The sequence below is a fragment of the Cyclopterus lumpus genome, chromosome 9, assembly GCF_009769545.1.
Source record: "Cyclopterus lumpus isolate fCycLum1 chromosome 9, fCycLum1.pri, whole genome shotgun sequence".
Lineage (NCBI taxonomy): Eukaryota > Metazoa > Chordata > Actinopteri > Perciformes > Cyclopteridae > Cyclopterus > Cyclopterus lumpus.
Window position 1 is genome coordinate 11,068,796 of NC_046974.1, and position 25,678 is coordinate 11,094,473.

Here is a 25,678-nt window from a genome sequence, read left to right on the forward strand (position 1 = left end):
TGTTCTTTTTGAAAGTCTTTTGAGTGCATCAGTGGGATGCAAGAGTCCAACCTTTCTCTTTCTCACTTGTCACCTTACATGCATTCGGATTGAAAAAGAGTGCCAGTCATTCTGAGTACCTTTTACATCCTGCGATGACAAAGGTCAATGAATATGGAAAATGTCAAGGCATAAATAGCCAAGAAGGTCCATAATATTCTGGAATAAGTGAACATTTGTCACAATCTGTTGTCCTAATTAGCATTACATGTTGTACATCACGTGCATATTGCGCAAGCATCAATTTGTGGGACCACTTCATCAGCAGGCTCTGAGCTCTAGTAGATGCTAATGGTTGCTCGCTTGGGGTCCATCCATTAACCCCTTATTGTAAACCATATGATTCATGCTGTGGAAAAAACATGCAATATTTTATCCTGTTTAAACAGCAGGGACCTGCGACAGAGAACTCAGCACGAGTAGGACTGAGTGGCTGAGGTTATTAGATAACTGAAATCAGGTACTTTCAAGCAAGGTGTACAGTACGTGCTATTCTTATTAACAGCGTGTATGATGTTACATGCGTTCATGTGGCATTTCTGCAGGATTAGCTGGCTTATGAGTGCTTGTGTCTGTATGTCTAACTATGTGCTTGATAAATGACTCCCAAGATCTAACTTGTCTGGCTGAGAAGATGTGCATCGCAACAGAGAGAATGGAATCGAAAGGAGTAAAATGAAACATTCATTGGAGGATCTTGATAAATGACTTTATCATGTGAGAGCACAAGTGGCCAGAGAGGGCCGGGGTGATGATGTATTGTTTAACGATACATTGGAGCGGAACGTGAATACAAACGGCTGCTTTCATTTCTCCTCCTCTCTATGCCCGAGAATGCTTGTGTGAATGAGCACAGTTTGGTGTCTCGGCTGGAACAGGAAGACTGATGAGTCCACATATGATGTATGCCCTGTCCTGCTGCTCCCTCTCCATCACCAGGCATCCAAAGCATGGGTAACGATGATGAGGGCAGCCTGGACAGGAGCATATTACTTCACGATGGTAAAAGATAATAGACCAGCCTCCTACTGTGCTGAGGAATCTGCTCAGGCATCCAATTACTGCCGTTAAGATCCATCTCGAGATGACCCAAAAAAACACGTCTCTTTCACACTTAAGTGAAACAGAGGATGCGACGAAAGGAGGCGGAGGGTGACAAGGGAGGCAATTAATCTATATTGTTAAGATATTAATGTATGTTTGTCTGGAGCAAGCAGAACAATGTAGGCATGGAGAGGAGGTGGGGGAAATAGAGGAAAAGATCCCCCACCCAAAAAAAAAGGTTGTGAAGAGAAGACAAGCCAGGACAGGCACGCGTTATTACAGTCGGCAGGTAGAGTTCTGAGGCGTTTCCTCGCTCTAAACTGACTAAAACATTTGAGGACTCTTTTCATTTTCTGCTTTAGAAATAATTGCTGCATTTGCAGAACTCATGCTTCGCGGTTTGAAATTGGTGACAAAGTGAAGAGCGGTGCTCTGAGCCCTCCCAATGCAGGTGGGTCTGTGGCAACATGCAGGAGGAGCCCTCTTCAAAGGGAGCGGGGGGGAAAGATAGTTTCATCTTTTCAAGCGATGACGCTCCTTTCTCAGATGTGTCACCTGTGGCAGAGCCCATCACTTGGCTGGGAAAATGCAATAAAAATACCTTTTTATGATAACCCATTCCAGTAGGGGCGCAGTCATTTAGAACATGACATAAATGTGCTGGGAACAGGCCTGAGGAGCCAGTGAAGTAATAGGCCATACATGTGATCAAACCCCAAAATAAGCTCCCCTATTTTAATAGTCATTAACTTTATTACATCAGAACCTAGTTGTATGATACGGCCAGCTATGGTTCCTCATTCAGAAAATTTGATTGATTCTGGTCAAAACACAATTACAGCAGCTTTTCCATTACAACAAAATACAGCGAGCTTATTATACTGATTAGTGCCAATTAAAGAGGAAACTACCTTCCAGAGCAAAACCAGAGAGCTGATGTGTCAACAGAGGCCTACAGCATGCTCTGTGAAGTCACTTAAAAAAAGTGTAGAATTCTGTTTCCCCCTATCTCTAAAAACACCCCCTTGTTCCTCTAAGTCTGTTTCTCCTCTGCTCTTCTTTCCATCTTTCTCTCATATAGCCTTCATTTACTGTCAATATCACTGATCACATTAATGATCTACTATTGCAAAACATACAGTCACCATAACGACACCAAAAAGACTATGTTAAAAAGGGCCTTTATTTCATCTTTACATGGAGTTACTGCAAAGTTCCTACAAAGTCAGCAAGACAATTGTATTTCTTTCAAATTTCTATAAAGCAATACTTTTTATTGTAATAAAGTTAACTGTCTGTGATCAAATATTGCTAAGATGATCATTATGAGCGTAAACAATGAACATGACTATAATAATTACCCACAGCTCCGGGGTTGAGCAATGAGTGCAAGGGAAGAGTAAACACAGACAGGTGGGTAGACAGGCAGGTAGCCCGTTCAATCATAACATTATGGCCAAATTAATTGATTGGACGAGCTTATCTGTTTTTGTCAGAGCATTTGATTAATTGATTGCTGTCAACATTTTATGACATTTCAACAAACTATCAAACATGTTTTTGAAAAAGGTAATTAATCCTACTTTTGATATTTATAGCTTGCCATAAGGGATACATTGACATTTCATACCTGTTTCTGAATATTGAGTAGCCACAGTCTCAAAGATTTCCACATAATTTAACAAGGCCAGCATCAAACATGCAAGGCTGTCTTGTGGCAAACAAAATGTAAAGATAGATTTCCTTTTATAAGGCTTCCTAATTTTAACCTACGAGTAGTGGAAAATGTCTTATGGTCAGTTAACTTTTACTCTTTTTTTCTCTCCTCGATGTACATCTGAAGAAATCTGTAGAAATATTACTGCCAACAGTCTGGAGCAGAACATGATGTTGGATCCGCACCATTGTGGGCAGACATCTTATGAGTTATGATGGTCGGACCACTGTTCTGCATGGTTTTCCATCATCTTATTCTCATGTTACACGATTGGTTTGACCCCTTAAGGTAATCTGACATCTCTGCTGTACGCCCACATTACTTATATCAAGTCTTTTCTACATCTCCATCTTCACTACTCTATCAGTGACTTCAGGTCTTTGTGCAGAAAAAAATTCTTTCTATTGGAAAACCTGATTTTGTTTTCCCTTCGGTGGAGGCAAGGTGGTGACGGTGGATGGTGATGTGTCAGCATGTGTGTGTGTGTGTCTGTGTAAGGGGGGTTGACGGCACTCCTCTTACATTACTTTACTTCCTCTTTTCTATCAGTGAGGAGTGTAGCAGGGGGAAGAGAGAGAAACTTATCTGTGGGCCTTTCATGCCACAGTGATCGCGAGTAATCTAATTCAGCCTTCCTCTTTCTCGCTTGTGTGCTTCTCTCATATTGGTGCATGCAGATAGATTGCAAAAGCCTTATATTCTGTCTGTGTGTGTGTATGTGTGTGTGTGTGTGAATGTGTGTGTGCGTGTGTGTGCATAAGAGTGAGGGAGAGAGAAAAGTGGACAGAGGGAAACAGATGGAGGTAATGAGTTCTGAATGTTTCTGCATGTATACGTATTTGTGTTGTGTGTTAAGTACCAGGGGAAGTTATCTGTGTGGGATAAGTACTTGGAAGAGTTGTAGAAAAGCAGAAGTCTTATGGTGAAGCAAAATAAAATGAAACATAATTATCCCAATTAAGATCTTTTCACAGGAAACAACTTAGTTGGGCTTATTTTGTTGCCTAAACTGGTTCTGTTCAAATGACTAGGGAATAGCATCTCTTAAGGTTTTCTGACAAATAAATCAAGGGTCTCAAGGGTGAAAGAGGTTTTTGTTTGTCTCATCCACCTTCCCTCAGGCTCTCTGTGGGTTCATGCAGTCTTTATACTTCCTGGTTTATGATTATGTGGATTACATATGAAATTGATTTTGTGGGATATCTACAAATTACAGTGCATTCATTTTCGTAGGTATAGCTACAAACGCTGTATGAGAACAGCCTGCATGGTAGCAGCTGCTTCACTGACAGGTCTAAGAATAGCACATCACACACACACACACACACACAGCTTTTGTACATATTAATCACTATTCATCTTTATCTCCTGAGAGGCTACTGCCTAAATTATCCTGGCCCTAATTGATTTCCCCAAGTTGAGCAAATACTTGTAATATCAGGTTAATTGAGATGCATTTGAGTAAAGTACTTTTGATGAGTAAAGCCTTTGCAAGATAATCATGCAAATTAACTTTGCACATTTTTGTCAGTGGAATGTGTGGGAGCAAACTATGTTTTGTTAGACAACATCAGGCTGTTGATACATCAGTGCCATGAAAAGGATGTGAGAGTACAACTCGAACAATACTGCAGCATTTATCACATTGCTTCAATTATCCTGAGAATGGATCAGTGGGTGAGGAAGCTCCGCATTCCTCTGAATCCAGGAACAGCCACCCACATGCATCTATCATCTACACAGCTACGGGCAATACTTAGAGAATAACACTGGCACACCAGTCAGGTCTTTATCATGCAGATCACAAGCACAGAAATATAAATGAAGGCAGTTTTTGTTTTAGTAATCAGCGCTGATGTGACAACATGTCTTTCTCTTAAGTCAACGCAAATTGATGTTGCTCATTTGTTCACCTGCATGCTCTTGATCTAAGTCAGAAGCTCTGGATTGCGAAACAAAGCTCTCTGTGAGAAGTTCTATAGGGGGAGTTTGGCTTAATCTACACAACAGAGTACCTGCGCCTCGCTGACGGAGACAAACAGCTCCAGGCTTACCCTCGGGCCAGAGCCAGACCCTGGACCCCATCTGAGGCCTGCTGGCAGCTCTCTTCCTGCCATGCTCCCAAACACAGACCCACTTTATAGCTGTGCCTTCTTTATCTAAGCAGCAATCAGTGGATGATTGGAGGAAGTATTCCGTAGCCTTTACTCAAGGAAAAGTAGGAATACTACAATATAATGGTACTCTGTTGCAAGTAAAAGTCCTGCCATCAAAATTGTACTCAAATAAATGTATCAGCAAAATGTACTGAAGTAAGGTAAACTCTGTCTGTAGAATGCCCCCTCAGAGGGTTATTGTTACTGATGCATGAGCATGTACGCAAAACATTGATGTTTGATATTTCAAAGATGAAATGATACAGTGTTGATAGTGTCGGCGGTATTCATAATTAGTTCTGAATGTTTTATTTTCTTTAAAAATAATTGTTCAGGTTTGTGTAGAACCTTGGTTAATTTTGTTTTATAAACTCATCACATGTTTTGCATGTAAATCCAAATCGGAAAAAAAGTAGTAACTACAGCTGTCAGATTCATGTACTTAAGTGACAGTAACAGCATTTCCCTCTCATTCTTGACTATGTGTTGTTTAATTACTTTCCGCTACAGTCCACACTAACTGATACACTGTATGTTGGTAAATTCTTCATGGACAAGCTGTTGGCGCTGAGCTGGAAGTGGCATGACTCACCATGGCCAGGGGCACGATGCCCGCCAGGTCCTCCTGCGCCAGTTGGATCTCCGTCTCAGCCTCTTGTGTGGTGGTACGACTGGCCGGGTACTCCACCTGCCAGGCCATCCAGCGGCTGCCCAACGGCTCAGGAAAGATTTCCATTTTCAGATCCACCTGGAGCACCCTCTGAACTCCCATCTCAGACCTGCCACAGAACAGGAAAAAAAAAAGTGCGTCAGTGAACGAACGATCAAGCAGATGACTGGACGAAAGTTTGTGCTCGTTCCACCTACTGTCTGCTCTAATGAGGACGAATAGAAAAGGCTGATGAATGTGTCTGTGGCGGAAATCTATGACATTTTAGCAACTGAAATTTTTCAAAATGTCAAGTCCCTTTGTGTTTTCCTCTCTGGTAAAACCTCTGCTTCGTGGAATAATATTGCAGCCCTTTTTCCTTATTCCTCTCACACTTTTCCACATATGCTGTGCACTGTAAATAGAACCAAATCATCTTGTGACTGGTCCTCAAAGCAGTTCAAAAGAATGCTTCACCAGGTGTCACCCCCGCTAAGGTGTTAATGGTCAGTTCTTTCACTAGTGCCCGTGTTTGCCATAGCAGAGCGTAAATTTACGTCATACTTTGGCACAATATACGGCAGGCCCGAATTAAGTCAGACAAATGGAGAGCGTTGATAATAAAATTTCCCATGGCACCATAAGTCTCTGGTGCTCAGAGTTTAAATATAGCCTGGAGGCAGGAAAGGTCAGCTTTACACGGGAGCCGGAGGAGATGGGAAATGGCACGAGGTCTGTTAGCCATGTCTTGCGTATCAAATGGCGGAACCCAGGGCCAATACATTTCATGCATGGTCTCTGTGGCACAAAACAGCATCTTGTAATTCGAACATGGTGAGGGAGGGAGAGACAGAGAAGAGGAGAGATGAATAAATATGCATGGTTCTTTGTTTGGAGAGGAGGTTGCATGTAACATGTTGAAAATATAGTAAAGCATGAAGCAAACAAAACATTGCCGAAGAGAGATAATACATATGAGATACATCTTGAAAAGACAACACAAGAAATGTATAACATGCTAAATTATGAATAGGGAAATAAAAACTGTAAAACAATAAATAATGGAAAATGTTGTATCAACTGCCCTCATATTCACATAGGTCTGACACGATTTCCACATCATTCTCATATTATTCAGTTTTATTCTGAGAGAATGAAGGATTTGTTGCGCAGAAGAGCACAACAACCCAATTTTCACATCCAACGGAGGTGTGTATGAATAATTGAGATGACAACCAAATAACTTGTGTCACATTTCATAACAGTGTACCAATCAGAGCACCGAGCCACTGAAGGCATAGTAGGACATCATGGACTTACATAACCGTCCCGCAATGCTGCGGGAAAAGACAGATGCTAATCTCAGGCCGGTAACGCCACAAGGTTCATCAGGCAAACAAAGTTAACAGATGATGCGCTGAACGTCCAGAAATAAACCTTTGAGAGCTCAAGAGTCAGTGAGCGTCACACAGGACCGGTGTCATCAGCCCAAATGGCCTACTTTCCACAGCACAGGCAGCCTTTTGCTCTGGCACACATTGCACGACATGCAGGCACAGAATGAAAGAGATTGCACAGCAGAAAGGTTTGATTTGACTACCAAGGAGAGATGCTAAATTCAAATCTTCACAAAGTTAAAGGGCCTCCAGAAAAGACAGAGGGGTTGACTGTTATTAGCTTTTTCTTCTCTTCAGAGATGTCAATTATTTCCCTCCTCGAATGATCCAGTTTTCCAGAGTTTAATAGCAGCTGCCTATGAATCCTATGAATTTGATGAGGTTTTTTATATTTCTTCATACAATAAAAATGCCAAGACAAAATGCAGACGTGCTGTTAATTCAGCATTTTTGTGACAGAAATATCCATCTTCAAAAGAGTATCTGAAAAGATGACAGCAGTGTAAAAAACCGTGACAAGTGAAGGGGAGCGAAGAAATAGTATATTGGAGAAGTGCAAAATGTAGATCAAGAACAAGAGCAATGAAATGCAAACTATCACTTTGACTTTGATTAACATGGAAATGAATGGAAACCATACTGCACAGTATGGAGAATGTGTGTGTGATTTAGTAAGAAATCGTGAAAGCTACGACCATAATAAATACAATGTTCATGGTGAAAGTGGTTTATTTATTGCATGTTTTATGATGAGTCTTAAAAGCCAAAGCTGATTCAGGCTGTATATCTAGCTCGCCAATACGTTGTCGAGCAGATGGCAAAAACAAGGAACAATAAACAGACATTTTGGGCTCTTAACCTCATGTAGAAAGCGACCCATTTTTTATTGTCCGCTGTACTCAACCCACATTGACACACGTCATAAAATTAAACCTGACAGAATCATCTGTGTCCGGGTAAATGTGACTCAGAAGATGTGTGCCCTGGTGGGCCGGCCTCCTGCCTCCGTGGCCCTGACCCCTGCCGTGGCCCTGCTGATGCCCCCACCCCCACCCCCACCTCCTCTCTTCCTCCTTCTGTTTCATGGATTGTGGACATCTGGATCGTGGTCCATGCCTACTACTAATTATTCATAAATGTCTATCATATTCATTGAATGTGTTGTAACTCTGTTCATTCTGTACACATGACATCTATTGCTTCTGTCCATCCGGGGAGAGGGATCCTCCTCTGTTGCTCCCCTGAAGGTTTCTTCCCTTTTTTCCCTGTGAAAGGTTTTTTTCTGTTTTTTTGTGGAGTTTTTTTGTGAGGTCCTGGGACAGGGATGTCTTATGTGTGCAGATTGTAAAGCCCTCTTAGGCAAATTTGTGATTTTGGGCTATACAAAATAAACTGATAGAAATTAATTGAATGACCATAGATACCAGTGTGCCATCATGGCTCGCTGGCGGGAAACTGTTAATTTCTCTGTTACTTCCAGCATGGAGTCTAATTCAATTAGCAACAAATGGCCGGTGGATATGTGCCACGCAGCTGGTCTCAACCTGATAATTATCTGTACAATAGCTGTGGTTTGACTAAATCTGAGGCCAGACAGACAACCGGAGGGCAGCCAAAGGCAATAGAGAGGGGCTCAGTAGATAACAGGCCCTCAAGTTGGAAGCAGCTGGCCCTCTGGCTTCAGAGAGCGAACTGGAGAGGAAATAGGACTTGACAAGGTGCTACCTGATGACTTACTGACAACGGACTCACTGAGAATAGCAGAGAGATGGTTATGAGGATAAGCACATTCAGGATGCTCATTAATCTCGACGACACTAGCAGATCTGTAGGATATGCAGTGACACACAATGAGAAATAAGTTATTAGCTTAGCAACATAATGTATCTCTTTAAGATGCTATATTTAGCATTCGTACACAAGGTAATGTTTGACACAAATAAAAGTTTCCGTTGTGATGACTAGTGACAGTACCTCTCACACAACAGGAAAGCTAATAATTCCCAAAATGTCTAATTATTGCTTTAATCAGATATTATTTGATCTATAAAAAGTCAGAAACTATTCTAAAAGACACATTACGTATTCACTTTTTGTCCTAAATCTTAAAATGTGATATATATATCACAGAACAAAAGCAATCCCTGACAATTGATAGAGAAATTCTTGACATAATAAAATAATTGCATTACTTTTCTGTCTATCAAATTGATTATTAGAATAGTTTCAGTTAAAAAGGCCAAGTCATTAGCAGAACGCTTTCAAGTTGGCACAAATAGAAAATAATGGCGAGTTAGCAGCAAACAGCATTAACAATGTTAACCGGGGAAGGGGGGACCCGAGGTTTGGTGCTATGCTTTTGTGACAACGGCTGTAACCACTGTATAAGCGCAATGCAGAGCAGCCGCCATGAGCTAACGAACATGCACTAAAAAGGCATGTGTGGCCGCCCGGCTCTGTAAACAAATAACAGCAAAGATTACAACACACTCAGTGGGAGAGCGACTTCCTCATTACTCCAGTATATCATTACAAAGCAAGTATAGTTGTCTGCTGCGGAATAGCGTGAACCTTTAACTTGGAATAATATTCTCCACATTTTGTCATCATCACGTTTCACCAACAAATACAAACTTCCGCTTTTTAACTTCTATCTTCACTAATTGCACAGCTTAGAAAAGCTCCTTGCAGAGGTGATTTAGCTCCATTTTAGCTTGATGGAGCATGGAAGACAGCTATTGAATTTAGGCTGCAAGAAGGTTAGAGAAAGATAGATTTAAATGTCAAAACAAATAAACAGAAACAGGACAAAGTTATTGGAGGAATTTCCTTTTTAGCAGATGTCTCTAGAGAAAGAGATGTAATTGAAAGAGCTTCTATTGTCCCATTATCAAACTCACTGTGTCATTGTGACACTCCTTGTTTAATCTCCCCCTGATGTGATAGGATCCGCGTGCTCACTGCTGCACCCAATGGGGATTAGAGAAGGCTTTGTGGGATAGATAAAGTGACATTTTCAGGTCCAATCTTTTCATTTTTCAACTTCTAGACATGTATGTAACATCAGAGCAACATGATATCAGGCAAAACATTTGCAGCCCAGGCCGGACTTTTGTATGTTTTATGTATACGATACATAAAGTAAGATGTAGAGCACATGCCACGAAGGGCAATAACAAACCTCAGCAGAGTTCGACGCTGCTGATTCACTGTAACAAGGGAAGTTGAACGGAAACAGAATGGCAGATGAAGATGCATAATGCAGGCTTCTGGAACCAGAGGAGATGCGGTCCACGGCAGTTTGAGGCTGCTGTGAATGTGTTTGTGTGTGTGATTTTGTGTGTATAGCTGTGTGTGTGAGAGGGGGGGCCCCATGCAAACTCTAAACTACTTGTGGAGGGAAAGAATTTGTGGCTTCAATGGTGCCTGAAAGCTGCACCTTGAAGCTCTGCTGTTCTCATGCTCCATCACCTGGAACAGCAATAAACCAGTCAGCACAATGGAGACACACACACACACAGCTCCACACACGCACAAATAACTATGCATACATGTATGCGCATGCACAGTATATACTGTACCCAAGAGCATCCGTGCAAAATGAATCTCTGCCTGCAAACATTGTGGACCTAATCACTCAAGCTACTTGAAGATTTCTCAATCTAATATAAACATAATGATATGCAATGTCTTGACTATGAAATATAATGGCATCTACATGTGTTTGCATCTCCACAACAGCTTCTACTGCATGCCACTACTGATGTGCTGCTTTGTGCATTTGACAAACTGTATACAGTTTGTCAAATGCACAAAGCAGCACATCAGTTTGTAAATTAAAATGTTATATGCAATTGTGTCAACAAGCTCAATTACGCCACTGCTATAAAACAGTAGTGCTGCAATGATGAGAAAGTCTCTGAAAAAGAGACTGAAAAACAGATATTTCATATTTTTAAATTACACAATTACAAAAAGCTTGATTTTAAGGCTAAGACTAACATTTACTTCCGTCATCAATTAATCTGCCTATTATTTTCTTGATTAATTGACAGTGACACATGTCTATTACAATTCATTTCATTCCTGGGGTATCTTGTTTTGACAAACCAACATTTCAATACCCAAAGACATTACATATAATTTCACCTTTGAGAAGCTATAAACAGAAAATGTCTGGAATTGTTCCATAAAAATAACTGAAATTAGTGATTGATAATCCAAATAGTTACAGTTTGCATGTTCTATCAATCAATCGATTGATTGATTATTCATTTTGGCTCAATGCAATTTTATGTTGAAGAGATACTCATTTAACATTCTGTATTCTCATGCAGAATTAGTATTTATAGTGGATTGTGTGTCTGATTGATAACATCTTACCAACGTCTGGCGCAGCATGTGACTATAAAAGTCTGACATTTTCCAACATAATTTTCACAACTGATTGTAAAATCCACTTATTTTTTAATTATGTATATGGTAAACGTACGATAATATAAACTGCTGTTTGTTTAAAACCTGCAGATTTCTTATAAAAAATACTAAAGACATGACCTCAATGTTGACTACTGCCCCGACCCAACAGAGTGATGTTTTGTCTATTAAATTGGTCACATTAAATAAAGAAATTATTGGAGGGACAGGTCGAGGAAATGATGAAGAGACACATAAACAGTTAGGTTAGACATGATATTTCAAATGATATGGTAACAAAACTATGACATGAATAGGAAGAGTTAATGCTAAAGTTTATAAAAAAACAAATACTTGATAGAAAAACACAAGGTCATGCCCACGAAAAGCTTGAAGCCCTTTAGAAGTGAATTGTCCCAGACCACTTCCAACAAGCATCCATCTCAGAGGTCAGAGCATCATTTTAGTCCTGATATCTGAGAAAGGACCCCAATGGTCACAGCGTGAAGTACAATCTCTCTGCTGGCGGAGCCCTGAGTCCTTGAGTCACATTGTACGGCTCTCTGATTAGCCACTCTACAATCTACAAAAAGTATAGAGCATTGATTTGAAAAGTAAAGTACTCTACAAACACTGCATATGGACTACCGTTTCCATATTGGTTAAAAAATATATAAAAAAGAAATGATATGTTAATATATTTATATTGCATTATTACATTATTACAAATTTGAGTGCGGAGAGCAGAAGCAATTGTACACTTCTGCAAGTTAGGCAGAATAACTAAGTACAAATCCAGGTATGGTAAGGCCATTAGTATCTTGATATTCCAACGATCGTTTTCCAGCATGTTTCAGCTAAAGTACAGGAAGGGGGATGAGGGAAGGAGAGAATATTAAGGGTGGGAGATGGGGGTTGCAAAGTGTAGGAGGAAAAGCTCCCTCAGACGTCTATAACCAGTCAACCTTTTCAATTCAGCCGTGTCCATAATAGAAATAGAGATAGTGACAGGAGAAGAGAAAAATGTGTAAACTCCCCCTGAAACACTTTCAAATAAAGGGAAGACAGGGATGAGAATAATAGTGATGTCAGTGAGGTGTAGCTGCCTCTATGGCTTTGGAGGTTCATGGTTATGCAGCAGCAGAGATATATTGTATGTAGTGGCCACAAGAGAGTTAGAGACGGATATAAGAAAGACAAATCTGACAAGAATACAGACAATTTAAGATTAAAGAGTGTGCAACCGCGATACAAATGTCACAAAGAAAGTTTTGAATTTATACAATTTTTTTAAAGAAAGGAAGAGTCACACTCTGCTTCTTTTTGGCGACAATGCGCAAGGTAATGCAGTTTTAATGCTAACAGCCTGCAACAAACTTTAAAGCAGCAGCTGCAGCTAATGTTAACCAGGTTCATGGACAGGGTTAGCGGGAAGCAGCTAGCCAGGTTCACCGATAGGAGCAACAGGAGGCTAACACAACAACAGTAGCAGCTAGCCAGGTACAACACAGGAGGAGTTAACGTTACACGTATTCAGATGCAGAGGAGAGAAACATTTGGGACTTCTAGTGACAGGTCAGGGATGGGATACACAACTGGTTTGACAGCAACTCAGCTCAACATTAAGCAGACCTAGCTAATAATCCTGGCTTGTGATGAAAACGCCAATGGCTTTGAAGATGAGTTTGATTGCGTAGCTGAATGGAGTTGTTATGGGTAACATGAGAATTCATTCCAATGCTGCGTGTGCAAATATACAATGTTAAATGTATAATAGTGTGCATCCAAACTCTAAAAGTCTAATGCTGGATGAGGCTATCTTTTTCAACAAAAGGCTTGGCTTGTTAGATTATGTAACTGCTGAAGGGACGGTGCGTAATTTTTTTTGTCTGCTGTGGAGCATGTACATTTAACCATGAATTTATCTCATTAATAATTTTACGGATAGCGTAGTAGCGAGCAGGCTCCAGGCTCAGCCAATTGGCTTAAGCTTTCAGTAGGCAACATAGTGAAAGGGATGGGCGCAATCAATCATTTAAAAATACTGATAGACAAGCTATACGCAATTTATGGAACATCTGACAAAAAAATCAAATGGAGTTGAGATAGTCTGCCAAAGTGTTGGGATGTCCAGCTATACAACGGTATGTTATACATTGGGTGGTTGGCATCAAGTTTTAGGACAGTTGAAGCAGTGTGGAGGAACTACCCAGTAACACTAGACAAGCATTATATGAAGCAGAAAGTAGACTTGTTATGTGCATACCTCCCCATGCTTTTGGAAACAACCTAGCCATCATGAATTATCATGAACTGTCACTCGAGCTTCAAAAAGAGAAAGTATCATCATTTTGCACACAAGACAATTTGTTGGGCCACATCGGCCAGGGAGCTGAACTGAACTCTTACCCGAGCCATCAATAGCATTCCCATAAGTGGTGAGCGTGGATTTTCTCAAATGAACCTGAAGTGTTCCTCCTGCACGAATCCACCATATCATATTTACTCTTTCTAAATCTTTTTGGTGAACAGGGAGGAGGAGAATGAGGACATGGGGTGTTCTGGACAACTAGATAAGGTGAGCATACATCTGTCTATTTATATTGAAGAAAAATTGTGTGATTCTTTACTGTGAGCTGTGAAGTAATAATAATAATAATATATTTTTTTAATTGAGGCTTTTAAGCCCCACAGTTTAGTAAGTGTGCCTTTGAGTACATTGCATGTTTGCAGCACCGTGTTCTGTACGCTATCCCGGGACTCCACTCATGCACTATTACAAAACATTTAACCATATGCAGTTTTTCCTAAGTTTGCCTAAGAACTAGGAGTACCGTATGTTATCTCAAGAGGGGCAGCTGCCTGAATAAAAGTAGATTTAACAAGTTAATTGAGGAGTTGAAGGTGCTTTACGCACAGATACTGTTTCCCCGTCATCCGTCAATACGTGTTTACACTGAGCGGCAACCTCAGGGAGTTGAAGCCCAAGCGGAAGTTGCAAAAAACATCAGTTCCTCAAACGCTCACTTGAGGCTGGCTCTAATCCTCATAGAAGTCCATGTTAAAATGCCTAACTTTGAAACAGATTGAACATGGTTACAGCCTGGTTATGGTCTCTAGCTAATTTCCATTACCAATTTCATTACAATTCTACAGTTTTTTTATTTTTTTTTATACAACTTACCAGTATAAATGATATTAAGGCTTAAATGTATGCATAATTAAGGACGTGGCTGCTTTGAGTGAGGTGTATGCACTAACTGCTAGTTTTACTCTGCTGTGTCACCAGGGCTTCACTGAAGGGTTAGGCCACGGTGACTACATCTGTGTTTTAAAAAGTATGATTTCCTTCTACTTAGACGTGATCCAACCCTTATCCTTAACCCTGAATACAGAGGGGCACTATGATTTTAACAGGAGGGAATCACCTTTTGACGAGGGAGCAGACTTGGACATATAATATACATCACTTATAAGTTAAGCACTGTTGAAAATAAGTAACATTTACTGAAGTAGTGTATCACGTTCTCTGAAAATAAAAAAAATAATGCTTTAATACAGTAAGAATCTTATATTTTCAAAAGGTGTTCTACATCATACTGCTTTGTTCTTCCCAATAGGCAAGATTTACATTGTGGGAAATTTAATTTCCTTTTATCACTTATTCTCCAGGAGCACATAAAACAGATTGCACTGATACATTTCAAATAACCTACAGTGCTTGAATTAAAACCCACTTTTAATAGGCGTCAGATTCCCTTTAATTTAATCATTTATTCTTTTCCCCTTTCTAACGAGCATACAGAGAAAAGGCCTGAGTACTATTAATTATACGATTATAATGAACCAAACTGAATGCTTCTGGCTTATGTGCATCAAACCCAATAAGGGGATCAAATTTCCGATTAGCTTAACAGTGTTCTGCAGCATTCATCAGACAAAATATTTAACTCCCTCCATACTCTCTGCTCGTGCTCTTTCCTCAGCTGGTCTCGCTCCCTCCCTAAGTAATACCAACTGTCACACACACATGATTAAATGTACATGGGGAAAAGGCAGAATCCTCTTTCTAAATAACTAACTGCCAAATGTGGCCTTGAAATGGACACAGTAGAGCTTCTGTCATAGCTTTAATTTATATCACTCAAATCATTTACTGCCACTTCATAACAATGTTTGGCAGGTTGGTCGGTTTCTAGAAACTAAAAGACTATATTTTACACATACATTTTAACAGTGCTATAATAGGCTGTGCCAAGAAAGTAGGGCCACTATATCTCCAGACAGTGAACGTAGTTAAAAGTTGATTTGTTCTAGGGGGGATTAACAGGGGACAGCTGCTCGATGCAAAAGGTAGAAGAGTGTCAAGAGGGGAATATTCCATTATTACATTTGTTTCTTAACTTGCTCCAGATTGCCTTGAGGGATACAGGGAGCAGTCTATTAGCCCGGGCTCAAACAGTGGCATATCAGTTCCCAGACAACAAAATCTCATCTTGGAGGTAATGAAATGCACCATGCCAACAATTGTCTAATGAAAACTAAATGCTTTTCTGCAGTGAAACATCATTAGAGTGCATCAGCTGAAAAAGGCTTCATAGTGTAATGGATCCCTAATGACAGTAGTTATCATCACCGGTGACCTCAGACCTTTGAGCAGCCAACATCACTTCCCAGTCAGTTGCACTCTATATCTGTCTCATTCATAGCAAAGCTATATAAGTAGCAAATTGCAATATAATAAATTGCTATTTGTCCCGACAGTTACACTCAATTTTCTTCACATCAAAGCACTCATCTCAAGGCTGGATAACAGGCATTAACCACAGGGAATGGCCAGCAAAGCTGCTGATAACTTAGCCACACACACACTAGGGGGCAGCAGACACTGAGCCCTGGGGCGGTGATGCATATGTTACTGCAGATAAACTCTCCCTCCCCCCCTCCCCCTTCCACATGCTCCCCCTGGTTGATCTGTGGGTGACATCATGTGACCGTCCGGGCCTGCCCTTGCACCTGTAGGTGCTGCGACACTGGCAGCGCCTGTCCTCCTCGGAAAAGTCCTTAAAGACCCACAAAACCTGTGGTCCTTTCAGCTCTGCCGTCGTTGGCATGGCAACAGAACCTGGAGGACACACAAGAGTCATTGACCAGAAGCACCCAGACCATCAGATCAATGGTACTCTAATGCAACCTATGTTTTACCCCCCTGCTTGTAGGATGTGTAAAGTTAAGCTCCGACTTTGTGAGACACAAAAAAGGGTGAAAGAGTCAGGGAAAGGATCAGCTCAGTGTTAAAGCATGTGTTCTGCAAGCAGGTCTCTGGTAAATAAGGACAGCACAGCCAGAAGTCAAATTTGCTATAACGGCAGAGTAAGATCAGTGGGAGGATCTTATGAAAAAGTAGTGCAAAGATCTTTTTAGTAAAGGTCATACAATAAATGTTAACTAATGCATGTACACTAAATATGCACATGTACACTTGCATTAGCTCACACGCACACATTTACATTTGCAAGTCACACTCCTGCTGTTTCATATGTGTAAACAGAGCTGCTTTGTTTGTGATAATTACAGTGTTGGTGAGGAAGTGATGCGGAGGCTGCATGGGCATGATTGCCTTGTTCTTTACTTTTAATGCAGCGCCAGAGATCAGAGGGGTAAAAGCGGAGGGTCAGTCCTGTACAACTCCAACCTTCTGAGGGAGTCCTTATGAGATCCATTTTAATTCAGAGACTCACAATAAATCTTGATGACACCCACACGCTGGCAATGATTTGACATTAAAAATCAGTTGTCCTCTTGCAAGAGAGATTGGCTTCCAAATGTGCTGAGAGTTTCAAATACGTTCTCTCTCCAAGAATTCTTTCATTTCACTGCTCATTTATCACTTATTATGCAAATAATTGTATGTGTTCTAGCTGTCAAACAATAAAAAGGCCAATGCATTAGCAGCTTGTCAAAAAGCTGGTCAATTAGCATCCACTTTGAACACTATAATGATTTGGCTGCTCATTTACTGTGAAAACGCAGTAATTATATCACAGATTCTTTGATTACTTATTTGATTGCTCTGGAATTCAAAATTTGATCGTAAAAGTATGGACACAAACATCACTTGAGAGGATGAATATAATAAGAACATTTTAAATGAATTTAACCTTGCGAGCTCCAGATTCTGAAGTTGCTTGCTCTTGGGATGCCCACCCAATCTGCATAAGAATTTGGGAAGCTTTCCTCATCAGTAAATGCATTTGAAATCCCTTTTGTACGTGAGCGTTATTTTTAAACCTGGACACATTGATGCTCTCAAGCCAATTAACAGTAAGATTAGTTAACATTTTGGATTCCTAAAACCCCTAAGCAGCTTTTAGGGCTACCTGAACCCACAGACCCTAATGGCCATTTTTAAAAACCATAAATAGTATAGAGAGTCTCAAAGCGCTATATCAGCACCTCCTCCCAGTATACGCCCAACTCCCAGTCAGGAGTGCATTTGGGTATTAAGAAGAATGTAGCCCCCTCTTATGCCCTATTTAATGAGTTCACTGGTAAATGACTACCAGAGCAATTACACCCACACCCACACACATATCAGCTGTATATTTCTCGACACACAACATCCACTAGACACACATCAATAGTACATATTCCAGACATACCTAACTGCATATTTGTTCAGATCTGATCAAGTCCATATAAAAAAAAAAAAAAGTCCTACGGGTGCACATAATACACATATCAGTACGCTTACAGCAGCAGAATTTCTCATTGATCAGCAGTTAGAGAGTGTGATGTGAACGGCCGTCTAGGCAGAGGAGAAATTATAAAGCATTTGGTAACGGAAACACTGCCGCCACACACCTAGAGGTCCGTGTGCAGAAATGAGACATTGATCCATAATTGGAAGCACTCAGTCATGAAATCTAAAGACTAATTTAAGACAGAGAGCTTTAATGGCACTCATTTACATAGTCAGCAGTTATTCAATGCTGCCTGCCGACTTGCAGCCAGTGGGAGATGGAGGACTGATCTGGAGGCTGCGTGGAGTCGAGTTAGATCACACTATGAGAGACTAATGACAAGTGTCTGACACGTCTGACTGCATCAGCGCATGACTAAGATGCGACTGTGGCTTGCCGTCACTGACGGACACATAAACTATGAAAAACATGCAGATATCTATCAAGGTCTAATTGTTAATCATGAAGATTGTCTTGGCACAAATGATGGTGAAGGCAGTAAAGTCGTCACTTAACTGGGGAGCTTCTGTGGAAGTCCTCCCAGTGTGACCTCCACAAGCCACCGACGGCTTCTGATGCTTAACTCTCACCAGAGGTTGGAACTCCAATCACCCTCACAGGCATCTGCCTGTGTGTGTAAAAATACATGCCAAGCCAGGTGTCTGTGCCGAGTGTCTGTGTTCAAGGTGGAATAGGTGACATGTACAAAGCGTGGCATCTCATCTGGAGGCGTGAACATGTCCGCTAGTCCTGCTGTGTTGAGGCGCTGAGGGTTCAGCTACACCTGATTACATGTCAGGGCTTGTACATCCTGCTAAACAGGCGAGAGGTGGGAGAGCCTAGATGGTGGCATCTTGTGCTTTTCCTTTGCACATTATCAGCTGAACGTAGTTCTGCTTTCAACCTGTTAGACTGGGAACGATAGCAGATTGCTTGTCAATGAGTCCACGCTCAAGTGCTGTAGAGGAGACGAGAGATTGTGACTTGTGCCTTCTCTGTTTGTCTTCTGGTTGATTGAATCTGCCTGACTGAAAGCAGAGCTGCCCATTTGTCTTCCATGTGCTGAGTTCCTCACCATCCGTTCCTTTTTGCACCCTTCTTGTATTTTCTTCTTCTTCTAATACTGCTTCTATACCTTTCTCAACAGCCCATGGCCTGTTTTAATAGGCTTATTTAAATATTTCTCCTCTGCAGGTTAGAGAAATGAAACAGCGTTGGTGCCAGAGCAGGCATTTCTTTAAGTGGAATTGGTTTCTGTATAAAAGCTAATCATCTTGAAGCTAAACTGAGGTTAATTGGAGGCAACTGTGGGCCAAAGTTTCTTTTGCCTATTCAGTTCGATAAATCTGTGGGGAAGGAGCTTTTGGGAGAAATTGGACCGGCAATATTAAAGACAAGTGGAGCTTATTCTCACTCCTCTGTGGTTGCTCATCAGTAGAGTGCTGAATGAGGGAAAACATCGATGCAATCCAAACTGAGTGCTTGTTCAATAGACACAACAAAAACGTAATTAGAAGAGAAACGTCCTGGATGTTTGTCAGAATTCCTGTAGACAAGTGCATGTTTACATCTCAAACCACTTTGCCTCCGTGGCAGAGTGCTACCTGCAGAGAGCAAAGCAACAATTTTGATCTCCACGAGTCTAAACGGTGTCGGTCTGCTCAGAAAACAAAAGGAAATCTCTGCAGATCTCTGCATACATTCATGTATGAAAGGAATTATGCTTATTTGTGACTTTTGTTTCACACTGAAGCATTTCAAAACACAAACAAAAGCTCCCGTTACTGGATGTTAATGCAGGGAGGAGTCAGTCTGTTTGTTCCAATTGTGTAGTTAGCTGGACCACTATTTACTAATGATGCTATCGAGCAAGTACCTTCTTCCTGGCTTAGCCTAATGCTTTTCTCCCAAATTACAATGATACACAATGGAATTTACCCCAAAGCTATTTTTTATTTGGATGCTAATTTCAAAATAATGTAACCATAAAGTCGTTATGTTCCTTGTTAAAGCTACAGGTGTCATATTCTGGGGTGCCTCTGGACAGAAGTGGTAGTGGAGTGAAACCCTTTAGATTTCACTGCATCAGGTGTCTGACAGTCTGCTCAGCTCAGTCTTGCTTCTGTTCTCCCGTGCCTGGCTTCACAGTAACTTTAAGCTATTATCTTCTTCACTTCACTCCTGGTGTTGCGAATTCAGTAAGTAATGTACTGATACCCCGTATGTACAAAATAATTACAAGATCCATTTTTAAACCAAAAAAGGATAAAAGAAATGGCACATCATGGCGTATGAATGACATACACTTTAAAGGCATAATGATCCAAACGTGACTGACACTAACCATCTCATGTGTCACTTATTTGTTTGTTCCATTTTTATTCAGGAGTTCAGTAATCTTGTTAAAACTAACTTATACATATGATTATTGGTGATTGGTATAAAAAAAATATGCAATAAAATATAAAACTTTTGAAAAGTATATAAAATGTACTTTACTATGTCTTTAACTGGTTATATATATATATATATATATATATATATATATATATATATATATATATATATATATTTATACATATATATATATATATATATATACATATATATATATATACATATATGTTTTGGATATATGTACATATATATATACATACAGTATATATATACCCTATATATGTTTGTATGTATATATATGTATATATATATATATATATATATATATATAATATATACATATATATATGTTTGTATAGCGTATGCTAATGACATGCCCTTACCTTTGAAAATAGGATAACGGCAGTGAGCTAGTTAACCAGGCATGCTAACTTTTAATATTAGACTTTTTTAAAAGCAATTTACTGTAAGTAACCACTCTAACACAAAAGGATAACCTCTGGTAATGCAACACTCCAAACACTGGGAGCCTCAATCTAATCCTCTGGGGGATTAAGCTTTTAAGAGTGCAGGATATTCACTCATAAACCTTTATAAATCTGAAACAAAAAAACTCTCTGGGACACATGCAAACTCAATCTGTCTCTCCACTGTGCTTACATTAACTGCTCCAGTGCATGGTGCATTGCACAAACACATTCTAATGGACAGCATCCACCATGGCCTGATTTGGGTCAACCTGAGCTATACTCTGTAATCAAACTGCTCCTTAAATCCCAGAAAAACTATTTAGGTCACGATGTGAAGCCTTTTGACAATGGTTTCCCTAGAAACTTCATGGTCACTTTGTGTAGATGTAAAGTCTACTGATCAGCCCTTCCCCGTTGAGTGTTACAGTATTACTATCTTTTTGGTGAACGGGGGAAAAGTGCAATGAGGCACACTGGGACATTATTTCCCCATATTGTTTCCTTGGCAGTGGAACAGAGGATCAGCTCGAACAGTCAGATGTAATCTGGGCTGACTGCTGTAATCAGATGGCTGTTCCGGGGAAAAAGAATATGCTTCATCTCTGCTCCGTTCTCTACTAAGCCACATCTATTCTATTACGTACATCTGAAAGTTTCTTTCTCATCAACCTTACAATACGGCCCCTAATATCACCCTCAGTGACTCCATCTTGATTTATAAATAAATAAAAAGTCGTGGTGACACGTCTGGGCGAGCATTGATTCAACGTAATTTCTATCATCAAGCAATGAGCAAGGAACTAGAGCAGTGAAGACAGTTGGTAAATATTGATAAATATTGCCAATGAAGCACCAATGAGAGTGTATACGGTACATGGAGGCCAAGGGAAATAGGGCTGATTCATTATCAAAGGTGTTAGCGTTAAGACTGTCAAGTTAACATTCCCGTTTGGCCCTAATGTAATTGGGCCATTTCATTTCAGCCTTGATTTATGCAGCATTATACAGCATTAAAGCCGGCCTGTGGCTCATTATCAGGACTGCTGCACCTTTAAAAAAACTGAGCACATCAAGGAGATTTAGCAACTAATTTTAAATAAAGTTTGAAAAAGGGCTGCAGCTATCGATTATTTTAATAATTGAGTATTCCACCGATTATTCCATTGCTTCATCAAGGTTACACAAAGTCTCGATGTATATCATTTGTATCAAGGATGTTTAGTGAATGACTTTGTTTAGTAAATGACAGGTTTTGTCAACAAATCATGTACTGTACTGATTGTGAAAATAATTGTGTCTTATACCTTGTCATTCTTTCTGTAACCTTTCCATATCTCGGGAGCAAAGCTCATCGGCACACATCAGAATGATACATCCTTGTATTGATATAGTAAAAAAAAAAATTCAGGGTTGAACATAGATATCCTGGGTCCTTTGTTTCATCGCAGTATTGCAGTAATCGTCACAAACTATAACAAATTATGTTCTTCAAGGTTCTCTAGACTTTGGAATTGAGATCAATTGTGAGGTTGGTGCCAAATTTCACCCGTTATTACATTGCTGTATGATTTCTTACCCTCTGGGATCCTAACCATTCACACTGATGAGATTTACAAGCTTGCTTTAGAGGAAAAGTCATGTATCTTTATAGTGAAATGAATGTATGTTGAATTTAATTTAATTAATCCAAACTCTATGCAGATTTGCTTTAATGTAAAACAGGCCAGCATGAGGCTGTTTGAAGTTTGGAAAATTAAAAAAAGATATTCAAATATATATGTCCTCTATATATCCCCTTCCCACTTGGTCTCTTGTGGAGTGGCTGTAATGAGTGGACTGTCTGATGTCCCGCTGCTGGGTGTGGTGTGGGGGATTAATGAAGCGGTGGCTCACTAGGGAGATCCATCTGCACCCAGACAGTCTTAATGAACTACCAAGGCCCAGACATGGCACTTTTACTGAGGCCTCTAATTATGGCTTATGACATGCTGAGGAAGCAGGGCTGCTTTTGTTTGGTATGGGCTTGCCTTTAATAGTGACAAAGTGAACTTTTCAATCTACCAGAGTGCATTTCAGCCAATTTTGTCCCTTTCCATAAGGGGTCATTTTAATTTATTTGATGTGCTGTAGCACCATGGGTAAACATCTCAACCTGTCAAAGAAAGGATGTCATGTTCCCTTCAAAAAAATAAATAATCAGCATATAGATGTGACTATAAATGCAACCTTTCGACTGCCATCTCTAATCATGCAAACTCATACAAAAAACGTAAAGTCCGGTAAGGAAACCCCCGCTCTCTTTATTTTACACCATATCAATTGATTATTTGTAAGACGACAAATAACAAACTGTCTCCAACAAAATGCAAATGAATAGTTAATAAGCCCTTCCCACTTTGTTACTTTTGCACGGCACACATTTCAACGCCCTATTTTATTTTATCAATTTCTTACACACTTCTGTGATAGTGATTTAAAAAGATCTGGTCAGCACTGTACTCAAAATTATTTACAGTACAGAATATCGTCCTTATTAGACCATGTCCTTAATCAGGCCTGTGGTGCTTAGTAACAGGTGCTAAGATACGATTGGCCATCGCTGTTCAGCGGCGGGGCGGAATGAACAGTCAATTAATTTTAACGCATTTATTTAAAAGCCATCAATAATCCGTCAGTTAATTACTTAGTATTTATAGTAATAAAGCTCTTAATTAGCATGTTATCTGACAGTATCTGATGATGAGGGGTAATTTCAGCAAATTATTTCTCTTAAAAACAAATGTTTTTTCCAAAAGCTTTTGTTATGCAGTCTGATTTGGCAATACATGAGTGCAGCTTTAAAGTACTGTGTGGGACCCTGCATGCAGTGCAGCTAGAGCAAATTTGTCTTTTTATTAAAACGACAAAATCCCAGACAGCAATTAACTCATTATTGCAGGCTCAGTAGAGTTCTGTCATTGAATTTAAAATAACTGAGAATCAGCTGTTTGGTGGCGTTTCCTTGAGGGTGAATTCAGCTCTGTTTCTTCTAGTCAAAAGCCCTCCTCTTTCTTTACACTGTAGAACCCATTGATGAAAAACTGTCACCTCAGTATTGGTTTTATTAGGCTGGAAGCCGCCAGTCAGGGCAGGGGAAAGTGTGTAGGTTTGCATATGAAGATCCCAAAGTCTCAAGCGCTGCGAAACAGATTCAAGATATGACACGTCGCTGAAAATAATGTTTTGTGTGAGGAATATTTCCAAAAATACATATTGTTTGATGGATACTGACAACAATGTATATCATGTTTAGCTATAAAACAAATGTCATTTTGAAGCTTGCGTGTCAGCAATAAGAATGTCAATTTTTTTAAATGGGTGTTTACAGCCAGTAAGGCGTGGTTGGAGCATCAGATGTGAACGGGGAATAAATTAGTGGCTCAGCTGGCCAGAGTGAGCAGCTTCAAGTGACTGAGTGAACCTGCACATAGAGTACACCTGACCCATCAGTATTGCGGTGCTCTCATGCTTGCAGTGGGGTTGGGCACACATACACACAGGCTTCAATTAGCAATCCCATACGCATTATTCAGTAACACTTGAGTCCATTCCAAAATCCAAGGTGCATTTTCATTGCCAACAATCATTTGTACCAAGGCTGACATTTTGAGCTCCGATTCCAATTTTCAGTGTGCACAAGTGTGTGCTCTTGGCTGGATGTGACTGTACATGTAATGCAGGGAAAGATAAAAAGAAAGCTCTGAAATGGTAAGGGCAGATGATTTCATACCATTTCTTTACTTTGACTGTGCTGCAGAAGAGGAATACAGTAATTGCAGCAAACACATCCATACTTTTCCAAAATGCGACTATCTTGTGTGTTTTCGAGCACCTTTTTGAATGGACTGGAAGTGAATACTTTCAGTAATCTACTAAATCATCAACTCTACCCTATGCATGCAATGCACAACATTTGTTTAAGGATGGGGACATAACTATGACACAAAAGTAACCCAAAGTATCCAAAAGTAGAGGTGGTCAATACTCAATACATTAATTTTGTTTTCCCTAAACTTTTAGGAAGATGGTCTTTTGAGAATAAAAGTCATGTGGATTCATGGATAATCATGTTCATATTGTTGTTAAAAGAACAGGGTGTACATTTGTTTGACCTACTGCATCCACACACCTCATCATCTCCCTAGCATCAAGGAAGTAACAGAAAAGAAGAAATCTGGCTGAAAGACAGCCTAACAGATGAGGTAGCTATGTTTAATCCCCTTTCAAAAGAGCTCCATTGAAATGACTGGGAGCGGGGAGGACAAGACGAAAGAAAAATTGGAGCATTGTGTATTGTATAGCCATCACGAGGCGTCCCGGGTCTTCTCTGTGAAGTGACTTTGACAGCTTCGGGGATTAAGGAGCAGTCCATCGTACATGGCCCAAACAGCAGGGATTAGACTAAATATGCTCACTCTTGTCTCTGGCTCCTTCACTTAGTGAATCAATAAAGCATGATTTTCTTTCTACAGTAACGGAGCATATCTGTGTGTGTGGGAGTGAGAGAGGGAGAGGTCGTGAGACCAGACAGGAGAAAAAAAATGTGCAGAAAGGGGGGGAATGCTCCTGAGGCAAGGAGGAGCCAGCTGACAAGTAATGCTGCTCACTGCT

At 40.2% G+C, this 25,678-nt stretch overlaps 1 protein-coding gene across 1 annotated transcript in view; it reads right to left on the reverse strand.

Moving 5' to 3' along the window:
* The window catches only part of si:dkeyp-14d3.1 (transmembrane protein 132C), a 90,615-nt gene that overhangs the window by 24,343 nt on the left and 40,594 nt on the right, over positions 1–25,678 (reverse strand). Inside the window, exon 4 of the mRNA XM_034540793.1 lies at positions 5,549–5,735. Coding sequence (XP_034396684.1) covers positions 5,549–5,735 — 187 coding nt within the window. The remainder of the gene's footprint in view (positions 1–5,548; positions 5,736–25,678) is intronic.